The 22,934-nt window shown below is 48.2% G+C and overlaps 1 protein-coding gene across 1 annotated transcript in view; it reads right to left on the bottom strand.

Moving 5' to 3' along the window:
- Positions 1-665: 665 nt before the first annotated feature.
- Positions 666-22,934, bottom strand: part of ULK4 (unc-51 like kinase 4) — a 133,237-nt gene continuing 110,968 nt past the window's right edge. The window contains exons 35-36 of the mRNA XM_054384894.1: positions 3,040-3,128; positions 666-750 (exon numbers count right to left, since the gene is read on the bottom strand). Coding sequence (XP_054240869.1) covers positions 666-750; positions 3,040-3,128 — 174 coding nt within the window. The remainder of the gene's footprint in view (positions 751-3,039; positions 3,129-22,934) is intronic.

Raw genomic sequence — 22,934 nt, 5'->3', positions numbered from 1 at the left:
TGGGAAGGGCTCTGCCACCAAAGATACAGAATAAACAACTCCCACTGTTTCCCCCCAGATAAACCATAACACCCCAAAAGAACATCCAAATGTCAACCCCCCCCCCCCCAACTGCTGCTGACACTAGAGCTCCTCCCCCATAATGGGGTGATGGATTAGAGGCAAACACCCACCCCCCTGAAAAAAGGCACAGCCCTAAGAAAAGCATAAAACAGGTCATGATAATCCCTGCTGGCCCTCCCTCCAAGAATGACTTGAAAAGCTGTTGTGAATTCAACCCCAGGAACTACTCAAACTGCTGCTCTTTACCCTGAGCCATGACAACTCTGTTCTGTGCACAGCTGCACAGGACCTTGTGTTCCCCATCACTGTCACATTAAGGCTGGACACTTCTGTACAACAGGTCCTGGTCTCAGACCCCACACACCTTGTGCCTTACCCCTTGTTCAAGGCCCAGAGGCAGTGAGGAAGGTGCCAGGGGTGTAGGTAAGAGGTGCTCCGGTGTCCAATGATGAGGGCTTCTGAGCAGAATCCTTGAAGCCTCCCAGCTTCATACCTGTAGCTAAATTCTTCACTCCTGCTGTGCTGAGGTGAAGCTGCTCCTGCTGGCCTGAGGTGCTGCACAGCACACAGCCTGTGTGTTTCTGCAGGCCAGTCAGCAATGGTCACTTGGCAGGCTGGACATTGTCACATCTCACCAGCCTCAGAATTTCAAATGCTAAGGAAGCCACAGCAACATCCGCCTGAGAGCTGGGAATTGAAACCAGTAACAGCACCCATTAGACATTCTCCGGGGAAACACTTCAGATTCCACGCTGGATTTGCTGTGTGCTAGAAAACTAACAGCCAGAACGTGCCCTGGATACTGCACACTTGTGTTAAGCAATGACACAAGTGATTCTGCAGATCTGTTGCCAGTCAGCTCACCTCACAGTAGCTGCTGCTGCAAGCTTGTCTGTAAGAAGGTATCAATCATTGATCATTCCCCACCGTGACTCCACACACACTTCCAGCTCAGAGAGCTGAGCTTTCACACTGCAGAGCTGCTCAAGGTCTTACCTTATGCAGGGTATGGTGGGGCCCTTTGTTTCATCACTGGAGTGCTTATCACACTCTTTTTGCCTAATCCTGCTGCAGCCATGGTTTTTTTTTTTTCCTAGCACTGGACCAGAGGCTCTGCTACATCATTCCTAGGCCACAGAAACTTATTATAAGTGACTCCCAGCCCTCACCTTGACCTTGGGAAGGGCATTAGTAAGCAGATCAGTCTGCACCTTGCTCAGCTGCTGCTCATGACAAATCCCTGCTGCTGCCACACTCCATGTAAGCACAGAACTAGCCAGGACCCACTGATGATCAATCCACACTGGGAGCCAACAGCTTCATGAGCAGCAGTCCAAACCAGAAAATGTACTTACCTGAAACCACCTTGGCAACTGCTCACTGAAAAAGAAAAGGCTACAAGCCCACATTTTATCATTCTGGGATTGTGATTCAATTCTACAACTGTAAAAGAGATGTAGATGTGGTGTTGAGGGACAGGGTTTGTGGTGGGCTTGGCTGTGCTGGATTAACAGTTGGAGTTGCTTAATCTTCAAGTTATTTGTCACCCTCACTGACCCTAGGATTCTGCATTTGAAAGTGCAGGTTTGGTTCCACCCAGTTACTAAGCAAAAGGTGTTGGTTGTGTCACTCTTAAAGCTGTCTCTATCTCTGAGATGGAACTTGGCAACCCATGGCTGCTCCACAGCAGCAGGAGAGCACTGACAGTAGCTTGCAGCCCAAGCAGTGCCCCTCTTGGCACGTGCCTGCTTGGCTGGTCTCTTTCTGCCATGCAGGCAGAGCCAAAGATTAGAAACCTGTTTGTAAAAAATGAGCAAAGCAAAACCACTCCTTGCTCCCTTCAGCCCAGTGACAACACATGGTTGGAAGGGCCTGGGAGTTTAGGCTACTCAGAGGATGGCTGAGATCCAGGAGCTCAGCTGCATCCCTCTCTAAACCATTTCCAATTCTGTGTGAGATACAGAGGCTTCTTAGCTGGGTTCAAGCCCAGGCTGAGGAGAACAAGTTCATTAGGTCATAAGGAATAGTCTGGGAAGGATGCCACATGAGGGAAGCTGGGGCGATGGCAGAAAATCCATAACCTCTGGAAAAAAGAAGTCCATTCAGCTAGAACTGGTAAAAGCTTGCTAACCCCAGGCTTCTGCCTGCACATTGCCAAGCTGCCAGTGTGAGTCCACTACAGGTCTGGTTAGCTCTTGGTGTGCATCTCCTTACATTCACTGTGTCCCAACATTTCCTCTCCTGCCCACACAGAGTACACCCTGCCCTTAACCTGGAGGAGCCCATTTCCCAAACACCTCACCCACCAAAGCACACAGGGCACTGAGGTTACCTTGGTGCTTCACACACTGATCTAACACCTACAGTCTCTCTCTGCACATTTTAGTTCCACCAGGAGTGAAAACCAGCGCAACAGCCCAGGGCAGCAGTGTAAAACATTTGAGGGGCAGAGAACAGCAAATCCTTGATCCATATTGTCCAGGGGCAAAATCTACAGGAGATGAGCTGAGGTTGGCCAACTTGTTGGGACTAGCACCTTGGTTCTGGCAGAGGCAGCCACAACATTCCCTTAAGAGAAGCCACAGGCATCCTGCACCAAAAGCAGCTCTGCCCTTCAGCTGTGTGCTTGAAAGGAATCAGCTTGCCAGGGCACCAAACAATTGCTTCAAAAGCAGGGCACAAAGAATGCTCTATGCACCCAGCCCACTGCTGAGACCAGGGCCCAGTTCAAGTCACAGTGTTTGGAGTCAAGTATTTAAAAAACCCCAAATCAGCACAGCTGGGGACCAAAGCAGGACAGCACTGTGCCAGGAACACCAGCAGGCTCTGAGGAGAGCAGTGTTGGGAGTGGGGCCAGGGACAGAAACCTGAGCAGCTTATGCTGCAGGGAGATGATTACAGGAGACCATCGCAGACAAAGGAGGAGACAAAGTGCTCTCAGCCCTTGGAAATTCCTGGAAGCCCGAGGGAACTCACCTGGCAGTCCGGGCCAGGCTCTGGAGCGTTTGGATGAGAGCATCCCCATCATTCTTCAGGCTCTCCCAGCACTTCTCGTTTGAAGTTACCTGGAACAAAAAGAAAGAACCGTTATCAAAGGCTTCACAATGAATTCCTCTGTCATTTTCCAGGGGGCTAGGGGAGAGGGAAACAAGTTCTAGCATTGATTACAACTGTAAATGGAATGTGGCTCTAAAGAGAGCCAAGAAAAAGCCCCTCTCACTGAACGGGACTGGGGTTCAGGCACAGACCATCTACAACGACTTGGCTCAGTTAATGAGACTCCTGTTCCAAGTCCCTGTGTGTGTGCAAACTCACACACCACAGCCTGCCAGTCCTGATCCCATCCTTAGTACCAACGCAAATCCAAGCCCTGGGAGAGCTCAGCCAGGCAGCCACTTTCATTTCCCACTTCAGGAGGCTTCTCCGAGAGGACCCAGGTTAAAAGGTTAGCATAGCTGCAGATGGCATTTTCCAGTCAGTAGGAAAATGCCCACACAGGAACGTCACCTACAGAGCAGGGGACTGAGGGACCAAAGCTTGACACCTTTTTGTGTCAAGTGAATCCTGGTCAGAGCTGGGGTTGCTGCTGCTGTGCTTTCCCACACTAATCTGTAGTGACAGGTTTAATGTTTCCCCAGCCTTAAGCAGTGTGAGGACTCAGCTCCAAGCAGCCACACATTTCCTGAGCAGTTAAGCAGGTGAATGGGAAGGTCACAGGGGATGTACAGGGCACTGAGACACCAACAGACACTGAACACTTGGCAGCTCTAAAAACTACTGAGAAAAAGGTTTGTGTGTCAGTTCCTGCTTCCACAGGTAAGTAAATCTTGGCTGAAGAGAAAGAAGAGGAGGACCAGGGCAGCTGATTGTTTTGATACTGGAGGAGTTAATGCTTAAAAAGACGATTTTTAATCCAAAACCCTGGCAAGGAGTTTCAAGTTTTAGCATGCCACAGCTGGCCCTGCTTACCCCTGATCAAGCCTCTGGGTAATTTGCCTTCACATCTCCCTGTGAAGTCACAGAGCAGCCATGGGCACAGCTGCCACCCCACCGTCATTTGTCAGCAGTGCTCTGCAACAGCAATGTCACTGCTTCCACAGTGGCAGCATCCTGCAGCATCCTGCAGCTAAGAGGAACAGGAGGAGCTGTCTGGAAGAACCAGAGGTGTAAGCTGTGTGCTGGAAAAACCCAGCTGTGATGCTGCTACCTCGGTGCAAATCGTGGCTAAAACCTTTTCACTTGAGGGTTATACAAATTGTGTGTCAGGAATCCATTCTTCTGCATGTCACTCATTGCACACAGGATGTTTTGTCACCTGGGTGCTGACTGTGGGGACCCCACCACACAGTAAGGCAGGAAGAAAAGTGCCTCCACCATCAGACATGACTTCCTGTTTCTAAGGAGTGCTCATGCCTCTGCCAAACACTTCCTCCATCCCTGCAAATGTTGCAGGTCAGGTTGGATAGGGGCTCTGAGCAGCCTGCTCTAGCTGAAGGTGTCCCTGCTGACTGCAGAGGGGTTAGAACTAGATGACCTTTAAAGGCCTCTTCCAACCCAAACCATTCTATGATTCTATGAACTTCTGCAGCTCCCCAGCCACTGCCATGGTTTCTGCACTTGCCAGATTTGTGCCCCTTGTGTATCCTGCACACTTCATACCAGAGATCATGGGGGGAGGAAGGGCACCAGGACTGGCGCTTGCTCGGCCAAATAAAGGTTACAGATATCTCTAGTCCTGGCACATCCTGACTCCTGGGTCCTGACATCTGTAGAGCCCTTAGAGTATTTTAACAAACCAGCCTTTGTTAGACAGAACACCCAAAACATGCTGAGCTACAAAATCTGCTACCAATCACAACTCTGCCTCCTCACATGCTCTGTTCTGAACTGACACAGCCCCACCGAGCTCTGACTGCTGGCTTGCCTGGGTTGCAGCACGCCTTGTGCCATTGTTGAGAACACACTCCTGTGGATACAAAGCATTTGAATGGAGAGGATTAAATGGATTTATATGCACAGAAATCCTACTGGACAGAAAGAGAAAGGCCCCTGAGATCATCCACCCCATCTCCTATTATACCTCACTGCTCAGAGCAGCTCTCAGCCGCAGGCAAGGGGCTTCTCCACTATCCATCCATACTCCCCTGCCTAACAAAATGCTTCAAGACCCTTTCAGCAGTAAAAGCAGGGCCAAAGGGAGGGAAACGATCAGGGTCTTTAACACTATGAGAAGCCTGCAAACTGATTTAAATGGCATGAAACAAATTGAGGACACATTTTCATTGCCTACCAGCTTCACACCCGCCAAGGGCTGTTGGTGGAGAACAGCCCCAGCCAGCCAGTGGTGCTGCCAGCACACACAGATGGAGAACTGGCACAGGGAACACAGGGCTGGATGGATTTACATAAGCACTTGAGGTATCCCCACCTGCTCCCCATCTCTGGTATCCAGAAAGCTGCCATCTACCACCAGTCACCACACTGTGGGGCTAGGAGAGACCAACACCGCAGGCTGAGGATAGAGCAAGCTGCCGGTGCCCTGCAGCCAGCTGCACTGCAGCTGCCCAGGAGTTTTGGTCAGTTCTCCCCTGCTGGTACTGCTTTGACTGCCAGCACTCCTTTGCCCTTTCCATCAGTCTGGGCAGCACATCTGATTGCTCCCTGAGGGATCAGAGGGTCCCTCACATACAACAGACCATGTTCTGCTTGAACTAAAGCCCAGGAGCAATGCTGCCTGAATCACTGGGCACTTTCAAGGCCCAGACTAAGCTTTACCCATGTTTATAATTGAAAAACTGTCCCAGTTTTGTCTTTTTTCTTTTCTTCCACAGACAAAAGTAAATCATGACAGGACACGGAATCAGAGAATTGTTTAGGTTGGAAAAGACTTTTAAGATCATCAAGTCCGACCACGAAGCCATCGCTGTCAGGGCACCACTAAACCATGTCCCTCAGCACCACATCTACATGGCTTTTAAGTCCCTCTTGGTATGGGGACTCCACCACCTCCCTGAGCAGCCTGTTCCAGGGCTTGACAACCCTTTCATGTGAAGAAATTCTTCCCAGTGTCCAACCTAAACCTCCCCATGCACAACTTCAGGCTGTTTCCTCGTGTCCTGTTACCTGGGAGAAGAGACCAAGCCCCTCCTTGCTACAACCTCCTTTCATGTAGTTGTAGAGAGCAAGAAGGTCTCCCCTGAGCCTCCTTTTCTCCAGGCTAACCAGCCCCAGTTCCCTCAGCAGCTCCTTAGACCCCCCACCAGCTCTGTTGCTTTTATTCAGATGTGCTCCAGCACCTCAGCAAAGCCATCAGAAAACCATGGATTTCCATGACATAAAATCATCTGCACCCAACATTTTAGGAATTAATGTCTTTTTCACTTGGCTTGTTCTCTTTTTCTTCTCCCCAGCATCACTGTGGCTTTTCTCCACACCAGTTCTAGCTCTCATTCACTGGGAATTTAAACAACTAGCACAGTGGTCTCTGGTAATAATGCTGCTTGCTAGGACTGGCTACAACACATATTCAAGGACATGATCAATAGCTATTCCCTTAATTAAAAAGGTAATTAAATCTCACTTTAGTGCTACACACACTGCAATTTAACAAAATTCTCCTGCTTTGTTCAGGTTTCAAATAAACCAGAAAACTTGATGTCATACAGTCACAGAATGGCTCAGGTTGGAAGGAACCTCAGAGATCATCTCCTCCAACCTCCCCACCATGGGCAGGGACACCTCTCAACTAGACTCAGCTGCTCAAGGCCTCACCCAACCTGGCCTTCAACACCCCCAGGGAAGAGGCAGCCACAGCCTCCCTGGGCAGCCTATTCCAGAGCCTCACCACCCTCCTAGTGAAGAACTTCTGCACTGGGTGGCCAGGAGTTATTTGTGCTCTCTGATGTATGAGAGCTCAGAACCTTTCAGGCCTTCGCCCTGCCCCCATCACAGCACACTTCCCTACCACTCCTCTCCCCACAGTATCCGTCACAGCACCACAGTACATTAGAGGCTGGAAGGACCTCAAGAGATCGAGTCCAACCCCCCTGCCAAAGCAGATCACACATGGTTCAGCTGCAGAAACACACAGGAGCTATGTGTGGGAAGAGCAAAGCAAGTCAGACAAGTTGTATTTCTGTTACTAACTGCCAGCTCATCTGAGCAGGCCTGAGCAATGCTGCTGGACCATAAAAACCAGAAAGTTACAACAGCAGGAGTGTCCCAGGTGTGCTTTGGCAAGCACACTGCAGTCAGGAATTGCAGGCACCATTACAAAGGCTTTGTGGCCTTCAGATCCTGCAAATACATGTGAAAACAAGCAGGGATCTGTGACAACCCCCCTATACCTGACAGCTTAGCTCTGATTTTAGAGTTCAAAAATATCTCTTTTTTTTTTTGCCTTCCCTCCCCCCGCCTCCTCTTTATGGAAAAAAATTCTTCACTGAAGCCAGCAGCAAACTCCTTTTAATTCTGGTAAAGCCAAGCTTTCATTCAAGGTGGTTTGTTTTCTCTCATTTGTATGTGTGGGCAGGTTTACTCCAAGTTCAAAGCCATTTCCACGGGTCCCAGCTCCCCAGCAGTCTGCAAGGCACTGTCTCAAGGACCATTCACAGAAAGACAAGGACTGACTCCCACACTATAAGGAATGCTTGAGTGATTTTAGACATTGCTTGACACCATCCATTTTGAGGCCATACTCCAAAGACACTCCCTGTGCTTGTTGTGAAGCTGTAAAACCACCTGCTGGAAGGGGCATTGTCCAAGCACTGAGCTAATTACTGAGTGGAAAACCTCTCTCTGTCTTGTTTGGTTTTCTCATTTGTTGTGTATTGCAAGCAGTGTTCTCAGATGGCTCTTGGGAAACACGAGTTGTCTTTACAACCCAGAAAATAGCCAAGACTGCACTTCCCATCCTCTCTGACTAGTGGGCTAAAAATATTTGACTATCAGCAATAGTGTGGCCAGCAGGAGCAGGGAAGTCATTCTGCCCTGTACTCAGCACTGGTCAGGCCACACCTTGAGTGCTGTGTCCAGTTCTCGGCCCCTCAATTCAAGAGAGATGTTGAGTTGCTGGAACGTGTTGAGAGAAGGGCAACAAAGCTGGGGAGGGGTCTGGAGCACAGCTCTGTGAGGAGAGGCTGAGGGAGCTGGGGGTGTTCAGCCTGGAGAAGAGGAGGCTCAGGGCAGACCTCATTGCTCTCTACAACTACCTGAAGGGAGGTTGTAGCCAGGTGGGGGTTGGGCTCTTCTCCCAGACAACCAGCACCAGAACAAGAGGACACAGTCTCAAGCTGTGCCAGGGGAGGTTTAGTCTTGATCTTAGAAAGAAGTTCTTCACAGCAAGAGATATTTGCCATTGGAATGTGCTGCCCAGGGAGGTGGTGGGGTCAGCATCCCTGGAGGTGTTTAAGAAAAGCCTGGATGAGGCACTTAGTGCCATGGTCTGGTTGATGAGATAGGGTTGGGTGATCAGTTGGACTTGATGATCTTGGAGGTCTTTTCTCAGCTGGTTGATTCTGTGGCTCAGCACCACTGGAGAGTACAGCCTCTTCACACCCAACTCACCACAGCTCCATTAGCAACAGCAAATGGCAGTCCCACCAAGGTGTCTCAGAGGTCTTCCCAGAGACTTCCACAGAGTGTTGCAGTGTCCACAAGGCATGCCTGCTCAGAAGCCAGCCCAACATCCATGTGACATCAAAAATAAACACTGGCTACCCTGTTCCTGGTGATCTCACCTGCAAACACCAGCTCAGCCATCAGCTGCATGCCAAAGACTCCCTGAGCTACCACCCCAGACTAGTTTCACTGTGCAAACAATGATCCCAGCTGGCCTCAAATATCAGAGCCATGGACTGAGCTTACACAAACCTTGCAGACCCCTCAGATCTCACAGCTCCCAGGCAGCTGCCTGTCCTCACCTTGGTGGATATGCTAAGGACACCACATATCCCCAGCACACATCACCTTGGTGGTCTCTTACAACTTCTCCCTCACAAAAGGAACAGGAAAATTTACTGGAAGAGTTTTTCCTGGGCTGCATCAGAAAATGCATTGCCAGCAGATCCAGAGAGGTGATTCTGCCACTTGGCTCTGGTGAGACCTCACCTGGAGTGCTGTGTGCAGCTCTGGAGCCTTCAATACAGGAAGGACATGGACCTGATGGAGAGGGTCCAGAGGAGGGCACGAAAATGATCAGGGGGTTGGAACACCTCTGCTACAAGGACAGGCTGAGGGAGCTGGGGGTGTTCAGCCTGGAGAAGAGGAGGCTCTGGGGAGACCTAATAGCAGCCTGACAGTACCTGAGGGGGGTTACAGGAAGGATGGAGAGAGACTGTTTGCAAAGGCCTGCAGGGACAGGATGAGGGGCAATGGCTTCAAACTAGAGAAGGGCAGATTTAAGTTGGATATCAGGAGGAAGCTCTTCACTATGAGGGTAGTGGAGCACTGGAACAGGTTGCCCAGGGAGGTGGTTGAGGCCTCATCCCTGGAGATATTCAAGGTGAGGCTAGACAAGCCCTGGGCAGCCTGATCTAGTTGGGGATGTCCCGGTTGACTGTGGGGGGCATTGGACTGGATGACCTTTGGAGGTGCCTTCCAGCCTGGACCATTCTATGATTCATTACCTCAGCAGAACCAACTGAGTCTCAGATCCTCTGTTTATGTTCCTTTAGGAGATATTATTGAGGCTCGTGGTTCTCCCAGATCAAAACACCCTACAAGCAGTTAGGAACACACACTAAACCAATGCACAGATCCTCTGCATATCCAGATTTCCCCTCAAGTTCATCATCCCCCGGGGTCTTCTATACAATGTCCTTCACAGTCTCTTTTTCTTCATCTGCTTCTCTCCTGAAATAGCTTCTGACAAGTAGCTCCCAACCCTCTTAAATGTTGATTCCTGACTCTTTTTTTTCCAGTGCTGCTATCTTTTTATAGTCTAATAATTCAGCTCCTGAAAAGGATCCCTGAGTTTCAGCACCTGCCATCCTTTACCAGCTCCCCATAAAAATCACAGAACAGTCTGATTGCAGAGCTGGGGGGTTGCAGCCATCTTACACTGATCTGCCCCATGTGTTGGGGCTGGCTACCTTCTCAAGTCCATCTTCTTCTCATGATCACCTAGCACAGCCTGCCTGGATCTGTCACTGACCTGTTTAGTGCTAGGACAATTCAGATAATTTCAGATATTTACACACTTATAAGGGTAAGAATCACAGAATTGTCAGGGTTGGAAGGGACCTCAAGGATCATCCAGTTCCAACCCCCCTGCCATGGGCAGGGACACCTCACACTAGATCAGGTTGCTCACAGCCACACCCAGCCTGGCTCCAAAAACCTCCAGGGATGAGGAGGCTTTCACCACCTCCCTGGGCAACCTGTTCCAGTCTCTCACCACCCTCATGGGGAAGAACTTCTTCCTAACATCCAAACTGCATCTCCCCACTTCCAGCTTTGCTCCATTCCCCTCAGTCCTGTCACTACCTGACATCCTAAAAAGTCCCTCCCCAGCTTTCTTGTAGCCTCCTTCAGATACTGCAAAGCCACAATAAGGTCTCCTCAGAGCCTTCTCTTCTCCAGACTGAACAGCCCCAACTCTCTCAGTCTGTCTCCATAGCAGAGCAGCTCCAGCCCTCTGCTCATCCTCATGGCCCTTCTCTGGACACCTTCCAGCACATCCAGATCCTTCTCGTAATAGGGGCTCCAGAACTGGATGCAGTACTCCAGGTGTGGTCTGAGCAGAGTGGAGCAGAGGGGGAGAATCACCTCCCTGGCCCTGCTGGCCACACTTCTGCTGCTGCAGCCCAGGCTCTGCTTGTCTCTCTGGGCTGGAAGTGCTCACTGCTGGCTCATGTTGAGCTTCTCCTCCACCAGCACCCCAAGGCCTTTTCTTCAGTGCTGCCCTCAAGCCAGTCCCTCCCTGTCCAGCCTATATCAGTGCTTGGGATTGCCCTGACCCAGATGCAGGACCCTGCACTTAGTCTTGTTGAACCTCCTGAGGTTGGTTTGTGCTCACCTCTCCAGCCTGTCCAGGTCCCTCTGGATGGATCCCTTCCCTCCAGCCTGTCTGCTGCACCACACAGCTTGGGGCTGAGGGTGCACTCAATGCCTCTGTCCATGTCACCAACAAAGATGTTGAACAAGTCTGGTCCCAGGACTGATCCCTGAGGGACTCTGCTTGTCCCTGGCCTCCACTGGGACATGGAGCCATTGACAGCCACCTCTTGGGTGTGGCCATCAAGAACCATTACTGCAGATAACTCCTCACTATTTGGGAAACCAGTGACACCCAGAGCATGCTGGAAGGCACTGAGCTTTAAGCACCAATTACGCTACAGGAAAATGCATTCAAGCAACCCAGGACTGGGCATAAACCCTTGAGCAGCCAGGCCTGTGGTGCTCAGGTGAACTGGCCAAGCCCCTTGGAATTGCCAAGAGGTGGCAACCTGAGGAATTTGTGGTTTAATGTATGCAGCCTCCAAAGAATAACACCTTCAACTTGACATCGGCCCTTGTCCTGCTTTAAAATGCTCCCCACAGAGGCTACTACACCTTGAAAAAGGCAGAGTGATGTGGACAGATACTGTCAAAGTTGTTCTCACCCAGGTCTTTCACTGCAATCCAAGCCTGATCTAGCATCCCTACCTTCCCCTGAGCAGAACCTTTATATGGCATTGATTAACTGCCATGGAGGGTGAAACAAGGCTGTAAAAGCTCATGCTCACACTGGTCATAACCTGGGCTTCAACACAAGACTCTGACAACTGACTTACTATAGTTAGATGGTTAGACTATAACAAAGACTATGAAAAATACATAGTTAAGAAATAAAAAGAGTAGCAAAATCTTGTTAGAAAGTCACACTGAAGCCTGGCTTGGAGTGGAACATGAAAAATTAGTTCCTCTGTAGCCCCCTCTAGACTTGGTTTCTATGGACACACAAAATTTGGGCATAGAACCCTTGAGGTTTTCCTGAACTACTGAAGACTGATACACACACACAAAAAAAGCTCTGAGGTTTTGCTTGTTAGGGGGAAAAAGCATCACAATATTTATGCTGTGTGTAAAAAGCAATTAAGGATGTAAATGAGTGAGCAGGGACACAAGTCCATAGCCCCCCAGCTTCTGAGGAAAAATGCTGCCTTATGGAATGGTTCCATTTCCATAAGTGGTGAAAACTGTCATAAAAACCAATGGACTTCTGCAATCACTGCTTGCTTACTGTTATGAGACAGATGGCTCTGGCCACCTGGCAGAGAGCAAACAGCCACTGAGCCAGGTCCTTGCTGACCTCAGAGAAAATCATTTTGGTCTCTTCACATTTTTTCCCCCCAACAAGCCCAGTTGCATTTAAGTATCTTCCTGGCAGCTAGTAAGTCATCCACGTGCAATTACTGAGAGGAGGTCAAAAGGAAGTAATAGTGATGAGCCCAGCAGATGACACAGCCTAGCAATCTCAGCAGCATTGCACTGGGTAAAATTACAGTGCACTGGAACACCAAATGAGAGCAGCCACCCTCTGTGCCCACAGAAACAATGATCAGGCCGCCACAGCCACCAGCAGCCACGCTAACCTCCAATGCTGGAGTCAATAAACAGGCTGCAGGTTTCAGAGCTGCCACTTCTCTGAACAGCCCAGAGCCAAACACCTGCCTGTGTGAAAGCAGAGTGTGCTTCCCATGGCTCAGCATGGCAGCAGTGCTCTGCAGACAGCTCTTGCATCTATTCAGAACGATTCTGGGCTCCCAGCACCCAAACATCAGCGCAGCACTCATCGGTGGAGAGGGTCTCAGACAGCAAACATGCTCCAAGCAAGGGGTAAGCAAGAAAGAGGAGTAAGAACACTTCTGACAGGAGGACAGGCTGAGGGAACTGGGGATGTTCAACCTGGAGAAGAGAAGGCTCCACAGAGACCCAACAGCAGCCTGCCAGTATCTGAAGAGGGCTACAAGAAGGCTGCAGAGGGACTGTCTGCAAAGGTCTGCAGGGACAGGATGAGGGGAATGGTTTGAAATGAGAGAAGAACAGATTTAGATGGGATGTGAGGAGTAAGTTCTGCACCATGAGGGTGCTGGAACACTGCAATAGGTGGCCCAGGAAGGTAGTTGAAGCCCCATCCCCTGAGATATTCAAGGTGAGGCTTGACATAGCTCTGATCTAGTAGAGGATGCCCCTGCTGACTGCATGGGTTTGGACTGGATGACCTTTGGAGGTCCCTTCCAACCCAAACCATTCTATGATTCCAAATAAACTTCCCCCAGGGAGGTGAGTCCACATATGGGCAGGTCCCATATTTTAGTCTCTCTCTCCCCACTCCCTAACCCCAACAGTGTCATTAAAGAGCAGTCACTGTAGATTGACTGAATAGTGTTGCTTGTGAAAACAACCACGACCCAAAACATCACCCCAGATGAGTCCTTAACACAGGCACATGCACTGCCAGGCCTGGACTGTTGCTTCCAAAGATTGAACACAGAATGAACAGGCTGCTAGGCCAGGGTGCAAGCAAGCATTCACAGATGCTTCAGAGATCACCCCCCACGCACACACACCGCACACTGGGGAGGACCACAAAGGCTCCATGATTTGGGTTTTGTCATAAGTTGCCTGGGTTCTGCATGCTCTGCATGTATGAGCCTTGCTGTTCTAGTGACGTCAAGAAACCACTGACTTGGTGGTTTCACATCCATCTTCCTCTCTCTACTTCAAGCCACACATTTGGCTGACCTAACCATGGCTTCATCAGTGACTGGCACGAACAGGTACCTGAGTAGCTTTCCTCTGCTTCTTATCAATTCATGGAGTTCCAGCTCCTGGCAGCCTATGTATAAGAACCTCTTGCAGCTGTCCCCACCACCACACCATTTCCCTCTTCTTTGTGACATCCCAAAACCCAGACGAATAGAAACACTGTGGAGCTTCTTCGCTGCAACTGCACAAATAGAGGGGTTCTAAGGTGAGGTTAAATGACATACAGCAGAGCCTGGCAAAGAAGACAAATCACCTTTTTCTCCCCCTCCAGTGCTGTATGCTCATCTTCAGCCTTTCTTATCAGCTGCCACTTCCAACACCCACAAGAAGTGCTCTTATTATGCTAGGGAGCAACAAGCTCAAGCTCTTCAACCTGGCAGTCTTCTATCAACAATGAAAGGAGAAGACACAAAGACTGGGAGTCCCACACAGTGTCACCAGCTAGTGACACGAGTGGCAGTGCACTGCTTTGCTGGTAACAAAAGGAGTCAGAGAAGACCAAGGCTCATTTCATTTAAGGAGAAACTCAAGCAGCTAGTAACTCATCCCTGACAGGACAAGAAGGACAACTTGTGACAACTCTGCATAACACTGGACAGCAGATGGAGGGAGGGGAATGAGACTAGCTGTGGTGGGGACAGGAAAGGCAAGGCTGGCTGAAGCAACCCCTCAGCTCTGATCACCAAAGTGGGACAGAGGGATGCCATCCACAAGGATGCCATCCAGAGGGACCTTGATAGGCTTGAGAGGTAGGCCAGTGCCAACCTCATGAAATACAACAAAACCAAGTTCAAGGTCCCAAGCACAAATACAGGCTGGGTGGAGAATGGACAAAGAGCAGTCCTGAGGAAAACTTTGGAATGCTGGCTGTTGAGAAGCTCAATATGAGCCATCAAGGTGAGCCTGCAGCTCAGAAAGCCAACCATATCCTGGGCTGCATCAAAAGAAGCATGGCCAGTAGGTTGTAGGAGGGGATTCTGCCCCTCTGCTCCACTCCCATGAGAAATCCCACCTGGCTACTGTGTCCAGCTCTGGAACTCCCAACACACAAAGGTCATGGAATTGTTAGAGTGAGTCCAGAGGAGGGCCACAAAGATGATCAGAGGGCTAGAGCACCTCTCCTAGGAAGACAGGCTGAGAGAGTTGGGGCTGTTCAGCCTGGAGAAAGTAACAGGGAGACCTTAGAGCAGCCTTCCAGTATTTGAAGGGGGCAACATGAGAGATGAAGAGGGACATTTTACAAAGGCATGTAGGCATAGGATGAAGGTAATGGCTTCAAACTGGAAGAAGCTCAATTTAGATGAGACAATAGTGAGAAATTCTTCCCTGTGAGGGTGGTGAGGTGCTGGAACAGATTGTCCAGAGAACCTGTGGATGCTCCAAGCCAAGAAGTGTTCAAAGCCAGGCTGGACAGGGCCTCAAGCAATCTGTCCACGACAGGGAGGTTGGAACTAGGTGATCTTTAAGGTCCCTTCCAACCCAAACCATGTTAAGTGGGCTGGCTGGAACCACCACTGGTGGTGATTCATGCTAACCTGTGAAAGACCAGGGTGCTCATACCACCTCTGCTGTCTTACCTCAACCAAGGCAGCACCAATTTCCAACAGCCCCCTCAATTCCTTTGCTTTGATGGCACCACAAAAGATGTCCTTATTTTAAAAGCTGGCTACATGTTAAAATCCCAAGCAAAAAAATTACTACCAAGATAGGAAAGATGTTAGCACAATTCTTTGGAATCCTTATTTGTATAATTAATCTCAGTTGGAATATATTTTATGTCACAATTAGCTAATTTATTCAAAAGGGTTCTGTTAGGTTTAGTTGCCCTGGTTTAAAAACAACCCCCCCACACACACACTACTCCAACTGTCTGCCAGAGGTTCTGTCCTCAAAGCAGCAGGAGGAGAATAAGGTCCCTGTTTACATCTCACTTGCTCTGATTTATGACTTGTCCTATCAACTTGAACAGCTGATGAAGGTGTGCTGAAATAGGGTCTCCAGGTCTGCTGGGTGGGGGTCAGCACAGAGGCAGGACAGTGAAGCAGAGGTGGCCTTTGACCAGGAGAGGCAGCCAGCATCTCAGGACTTTAAGCATGAGTTCATAGACTTCTGTCATCAAAAGGTGGAGATAAAGAGGTGGAAAGGTGAAGAGATAAAATTCTCAACAAAGAATTAAGTCCACAACAAAGGGTGAGTCTGTCCTTCTGTAAACACTAAACCTGCTGAATTTCCAAAGAAGAAAGCTTTTCCTAAAGGAAGCAGTTTAATTTGGATGGGAGAACACGCTCTGGAAGACAAACCAACTCTTTGTAGCTCTGCAAAACAGCAGAGATTGACCTTTGGATCCTCATTTTGATGCTTATCTTGAGCAAACAGCCTAGAAGTCAATGTCTACCGAGAAAAAATTAGGGAAGTGACTTTTCTGTAAAAGTGCAGAGCAACTCCTAGGGAAAATGTTACTAACTGTGAGGCCAGCTGGTGGCTGAATGTTAACCAGCTCTGTGATGCAGGGTTTGTTTGGGCAGATGCTTGCTGGGACAAGTTAAAGTTCAGTCTTGAACTGCACCATTCATTCTGTCAGGGAGAAAGTGAAGCTGGGTAGCTCTGGATGTCTCAGAACAAGCTCCATCTCACACCAGCACAAGAACAAACGTTTTCTGATTTTTACACACAGCTGCTATTTGCTCTTCTCTTGTGGATGAATTCAGTGTTCAAGGCACAGATACCTCAGATGAAAGGCAATTGTATCAAAACAGCTACCAACAACCCAGCAGACTAAGGTGGTTCTCCCCCCCAGGTGAGGCAACACCTGGAACATTGCATCCAGGTTTGGGCTCCCGAGTTCAAGAGGGACAGGGATCTACTGGACAGAGGCCAATGGAGAGCTACAAGGATGATTGAGGGACTGAAGCACTGCCCTGTGAGGAGAGGCTGAGAGCCCTTGGGCTGTTTAGTCTGGAGAAGACTGAGAGGGGATTTAATAAATGACTATAAATATCTGAGGGCTGGGGGTCAGGAGGGAGGGGACAGACTCTGCTCACTTGCACCCTGTGAGAGGACAAGAGGCAATGGATAGAAACTCCAGCACAGGAGGTTCCACCTCAACATGAGGAGGAACTTCTTCACTGTGAGGCTCCCAGAGCACTGGAACAGGCTGCCCACAGAGGTTGTGGAGTCTCCTGCTCTGGAGACTTTCAAGCCCCATCTGGATGTGTTCCTGTGTGATCTGTGCTGGATTCTCTGGTCCTGCTCTGGCAGGGAGGTTGGACTCAATCTCTGGAGGTCCGTTCCAACCCCTAACATCCTCTGATCTTGTGAACCCAGCTGCCAGCTATGATCTAATTGGCATCTGAACTGGGTATTTTGGGGTAATTTTTTCCTCTCATTTTCATTTTGGCTATGGGAAAATAATTATAAAGTACTATTATCAGAGGGGGATGTTCATAATAAATATGCACAGGTTACAAATGAAGTATTTTTAACTTACTGGAGCAGTTTGTTTTCTCTTAGAGGTTTCAGGTAAAAGCTCCTCTGTCGTTTTTGCTGATGTGCCACTAATGACATCATTGTTTTGCATTTGCTGTTGCACAACTGCCATGAACAAGGTGTGCCTGCAAATGAGATGCTGCAGCCCATACACTTAACCTGATTAGGTCAATAATTCAAATATTAACACAGCCATGGAAATGAGAGCAGATGGATCCTTGGTAAAAAAAAAGAAGTCATTATATCCCATGTTCTTTTAAATTCACAGGACTTCATGCTGCTGGATGCAGGCTGAGCAGCTGGCTACCTGCCACAAGATCCTGCCTTTTGCTCCTGTCCCCAGTGTGGCTGTCAGTCTGTCCTCTAAGGCAAGGTAACTGAGTCACAGTGCAAACTTAATCACATCACAGCACAAAGCCAGTGCAATGATCTCACTACTGTTCCAGGAAAAGGAATCAGCTCAGTTCCTATTGACCCCAGCAATTCCAGCTTGCAACAAAGACCTACCCTGACCACACAACAGAGAGAACAAGTACTAGGAGCAGCACCCTAGTAAAGAAATTATTAATGAAATAAAACAGAGACACTGAGGCTTTTAAACAGAGGTGTTTTGAATCTCTTAGATTTTAAGTTTAACTGAATCTATGACCCTTTTTAGTAAGGGTAAGGCACCTGGAACTTACCTGTATGTCAGGTGGAAATTAATTTTGTACATGAAAGAAGAGATTTATTGCACTATTTCAAGCACACAACTCAATCTAAATTGGCTAAGGAGCTTAATTTTCAACCTCTTCACTCTTCTAATATTTTATTTGGACTGTTCTTATAATATCAGACATGTAGAAACAAACCCAAAAATGACTAAATCTGACTTAAAAAGAATACCTATTTGATCAAAGCCTCTGGCTCACCTGGGTTGGGTTGGGTTTTTGTTTTTGTTTTTTTTTTGTTTGGTGGGTTTGGGGGTGTTTGGTTTTTGGTTTTTTTTTTTTTTTTTGACAACTAACCAGCAGGAAAAGTCTTATCTAAGAGTTTCACTTAAAACTTGCTCATAAAGATTTGAAGAGTGATTGGGATTATCATTCTAAAACAGCACCCAGGGGAACTGGGTGGATCAAGGGATTGGTAATGAGATATTGAGTCTTTCACATCTGAACTGCTGATTTAAATTCAGTTCAAGACAAAGATCCCCCAGCTGGTGGACATCTGATGATCTGTAAGCAACGAGGTGATGTTCTCACTCTCTTCTTAGCAGATACATGCTCCAAGAGCACTGAACTGCCAGCAGAATTGGCACTCCTTGCAGTGAAACCAAGGGAGAAATTGACAATGAAACAATTTAACTTTTATCCCTCAATGCAGTAATATTAAACTTTGGCTTTCTGGATCAGGCTTAGATCACAATTTTTTTCCCAGCCTCCTCAAAACACGAGTTTCAGGCCCTAAGCCTACTACTGTAAATTCAAATTAAATACTTCAGTAAGATAAAAATTCCTATTTAAGCTCCAAACTAGCTGTCCTGGGCTTTAATGACTTCCAATTCACAGCAAGGGCAGTGGTGGATGTTAATAAGTGACTCAGACAACTTTCTATTCTGCTTTTCTGCAGGAGCAGTCATTATCACATGTCAGTTGCTCAGAACATAGCACTGGCTAGTCCTTCCTCATTTAATAAAAGCAAATTAATAATTTCCAATCATTTACGTACTAAGTTAGTTTAGACCCTGGTTTCACTCCCAAATTACAGTAAATGTATCATTTTAATTAACTTGTGAGTCATGGCTGTTGTACAGATACTTTGAACATACATCAGCCTACAAACTATTTGCAACTCTTCTCACTGTGGTTCTTGGTTTACTAATGGGATTTGTGACAGGTCACCTCTGTGACATGTTACTGCTCCTCTCTGCTGACTGCTGGGTCAGACAGAGTCCACCTCCCAGGCCTAAAGCTCCTTGCTCTTGGTGCATGACATGGCTATCTATCTCAAATGGATACCAAGCCCAGAGCCAGTGCAGGGAGATGGACTGACCTCACCTGCATATGAATCAGTGGGTTGGGCACAGGCTAATGGCACAGCATGAGCAGAGCCCGTTCCCCTTACTCAGCCTTCTTCCCTCTCTCACCCTGTAACCCCAGCCCCTTCCCCCTGCAAGAGCCTCCACCATAGCCCCACAGCAATTACCACCCATGTGCAGGAGGGAGGGAACACACCAGAGCAAGACCAAATCATGTCCTGGTGGCTCTGCATGGAATGGAAGAAGCTAAAGGAGTTCTCTTGTGGTGTATTTCAAAGAATCTTTCTTTGTTCTGCCAGGGAAAACAGCTTCTTCCTGTGCTAGGTCCTAGGGCAAATCCAAAGAGATTGCCCCCTGGAGCAGGAAGAAGGAATATGGTCTCTTGAACTAAGGGAAGGTGCTGACCATTCACAGGTATTTCTCTCCCTTCATGACACCATCAAAAAGCTCATGTGAGTTCTAAGATGTCCCCTTAAAGCAGGCATGCACAGCTGGCCAAAGTCACCTTAGCAGGGCTGAACAAGGACACCACAAATTGTGGCAAAGGGCACCTAGAGAGAAGATATCATTTCTCCTCCTGCTAATCCTTTCCTGCTCTCCTCCCCTTGTGCACACCCTCCCTGATCCTGCTCAGGATTCCGCTGCCCTGGGCAGACCATTCATAAGACTACCAAGATCATTGCTCTGCAATGCATTCATAAATTGCCTGGGAAAAGAGATGAAGAACACTCTGAGAAAGAGTGGGAAAGAATTATTTAAAACAAAGGCTGATTTGAAGAGTCTCAGTCAGACAACTCCAAATATTGATCAAATGGATAACAGAATTGCAGGTAACATTCAGTGTGAGGGTGGTGAGACTCTGGAATAGGCTGCCTGGGGAGGTTGTGGATGCTTCTTCCCTGGGGGTGTTCAAGGCCAGGCTGGATGAGGCCTTGAGCAGCCAAGTCTAAGTTGAGAAGTGTCCCCGCCCATGGTGGGGAGGTTGGAATAGATGATCTCTGAGGTCTCTTCCAATCAAAGTCATTCTAGGATTCTATGATACTATACTAAGACATCAAGTTTTCTGGTTTACTTGAAACTTGAAGCCATTTTATGATTTCAATGACAGGCAAAAGTCACAGGTTTAGAGACTAATAAAACATAGGAAGCTAAAATTAGGAAATGTCACAAAGGTATCTGAGAACATAACCAAAATAGTCTTGAGAAGAGCATGCTTACCAAGGTAGTGAAGAGAAATTTGCATAATTAAAAGACATGGATAATTGATGTAATGCAGGTGAAGGATTAAGAACATCATTGCATTATAATTAGCAGAAATATTTGTCAGTCTCAGTTGAAATTAGCCTCAAACTTCAGCCATGTCCATAGCATTTCTATGAGTAAAAAGTGACTGCAACAACCCACATTTAACACACATGAGGGCAAGTAACTGCATCAGGAAACCAAAGAACATGGAGTGTGCTACCAAGCAACACTGAGGGGCAAAAAACTGGGCAGGTTCTCCATACACCCTTGGAGGCTGTGGGACAGAAAATGCTAAATCGGGGGAGTGGTGGTGGGTATGCAATGAAAAGTGCAAACACCAGATTGTTGGCAGGGAAGTCTCGTGGGTGAGACTGCCCTTAGAACAAGCAGGAAGCTGGCAATGAGGAGGGCATGGAGAGGGAAGCAGAGGGAGGTTATGGCCTTCATCTTCCTATATCACAGAAGAGAATTTGATTAGTGGTTAGAGTTATCCACAGAGCAGCTTCTCCCATGGAGAGAGAAGGGGGATTTTAAAATGGGATGGCAGTGTTTTATTACAGCACAACAGCTGGGACACAACTCCCCAGGGGATGGCAACCACTGGTTCACAGCTTCTCCTCTGTAAGGAACTCAGGTCTTGGAAAATGAGCCACTGCCTATATTTGAGCTTGTTTCCATGGCTGACAGGAGATAAAGTTTCTTTACATCTCTTTTCACAAAGGCCTGCAGCAACAGATGGATTTTGCAGCATAATCTAAAGGTCAACAACTTCTGACTGGCAAACTAATGGAGAACAGAGCAGAGTGCAGTGAGTTCAGCATTGGGGAATTCTAATTAAAAATGGTGTTCATGTTTAACCAGTGTTGCACAAGGACAGCAGGAGTTGCTAATACACCTAGAATTGGTTCAAATCAATAAATAACTTTTCTAAAAAGGGAACGCTGGGCATAAATGTAAGTCAGTGCCAAATTCACCTTTTGCAAGACACAGTAAGTAACAAACAGCCAATTTCCCCCACTGCTTAAAAGCATTGTAGAGGCCTTTAAAGGCCATCAAAGTATCCTGAGCTCAGTGTGACAAAGGGGAGGGATCTGTAGTGAAGTGCCTGAAAGAGCTGAGAAGTACTTTCACCAGTTAGTTTGGAAAAATAACAAGAGCAGACTGTCAGGTGGACATTGAGAAGTGCTGCCGATCAATGAAAGCTCTCAAGCTGCAAACTTGAAACCTCCTGCTTCTCTTCAGCCATGAAAACTGGTTCAACCCTGCCACAGTGCTCAGCTGCCCACTTCCTTCACCAAAACGCCTTCAATTGCCCAAGGGTGGATCCCTCAGCTAATCAACATCCTTCCCACTCAAAGGGACTAAATGAAGGTGACCTGCGTGACTGCAGCGCCTCACCTAGAACACAGGGAAGATCACTCAGATACTATTCTGTGCAGCCTTTCAGTGAGAACTCATTCCAGTCCTGCAGTTTGCAGCATGGTCTGCTGGTCAGTCAAACCACTTGTTCCCATTCTGCAGCAGGGATCCTCAAGCACTGAAACTAGTGCAGTCTTTGCAGCACAGCATGGCCTCTAACTTGATCAGCAGAGCTGGAAGTTCTCTGCAAGCCAGTCTTCTGTATTTGACTTCATCAGCCAGCTTGAGGACAATTAGTGCCCTTGACAGCCAGATTTTGTCACTGACCTTGACACAAACCCTGACCCTTGGATATGAATTCTGCAGTCACACAAATCAGTAAAGCTCAAATCCCTGGTTCCCACAACACCAAGAGCTATTTCAGCTATTATGTAACTGATAATGAATCCAGTTAAATTGCAATATTAATTGATGATAATACCCTGCTTTTGCATACACTTTTCTGAATACACCTTGCAGGAAGAAACATTCCCTATTTTAAGAAACTTCTGAGACATTTTAGAACCATAGAATGGTCCAGGCTGGATGGGACCTCCAAAGGTCATCCAGTCTCACCTCCCCACAGTCAGCAGGGACATCCCCAACGAGACCAGGCTGCCCAGGGCCTCATCGAACCCCCTTCAGGTACTGGCAGGCTGCTATTAGGTCTCCCCAGAGCCTCCTCTTTTTCAGGCTGAACACCCCCAGCTCCCTCAGCCTGTCCTCATAGCAGAGGTGCTCCAACCCCCTGATTATTCTCATGGCCCTCCTCCAGACCTGCTCCATCAGGTCCATGTCCTTCCTATATTGAGGGCTCCAGACCTGTACACAATACTCCAGGTCAGGTCTCACCAGACTAGAGCAAAGTGGCAGAATCATCTCTCTTGATCTGCTGGCAATGCTGCTTTTGATGCAGCCCAGGATGCCGTTGGCCTTCTGGGCTGCAAGCTCACACTGTCTGCTCATGTCCAGC

The sequence above is a fragment of the Indicator indicator genome, chromosome 11 (genome assembly GCF_027791375.1).
Source record: "Indicator indicator isolate 239-I01 chromosome 11, UM_Iind_1.1, whole genome shotgun sequence".
Classification (NCBI taxonomy): Eukaryota; Metazoa; Chordata; class Aves; order Piciformes; family Indicatoridae; genus Indicator; species Indicator indicator.
The sequence above is the reverse complement of the archived record's forward strand: the minus strand, read 5'-3'. Positions and strand labels throughout refer to the sequence as shown.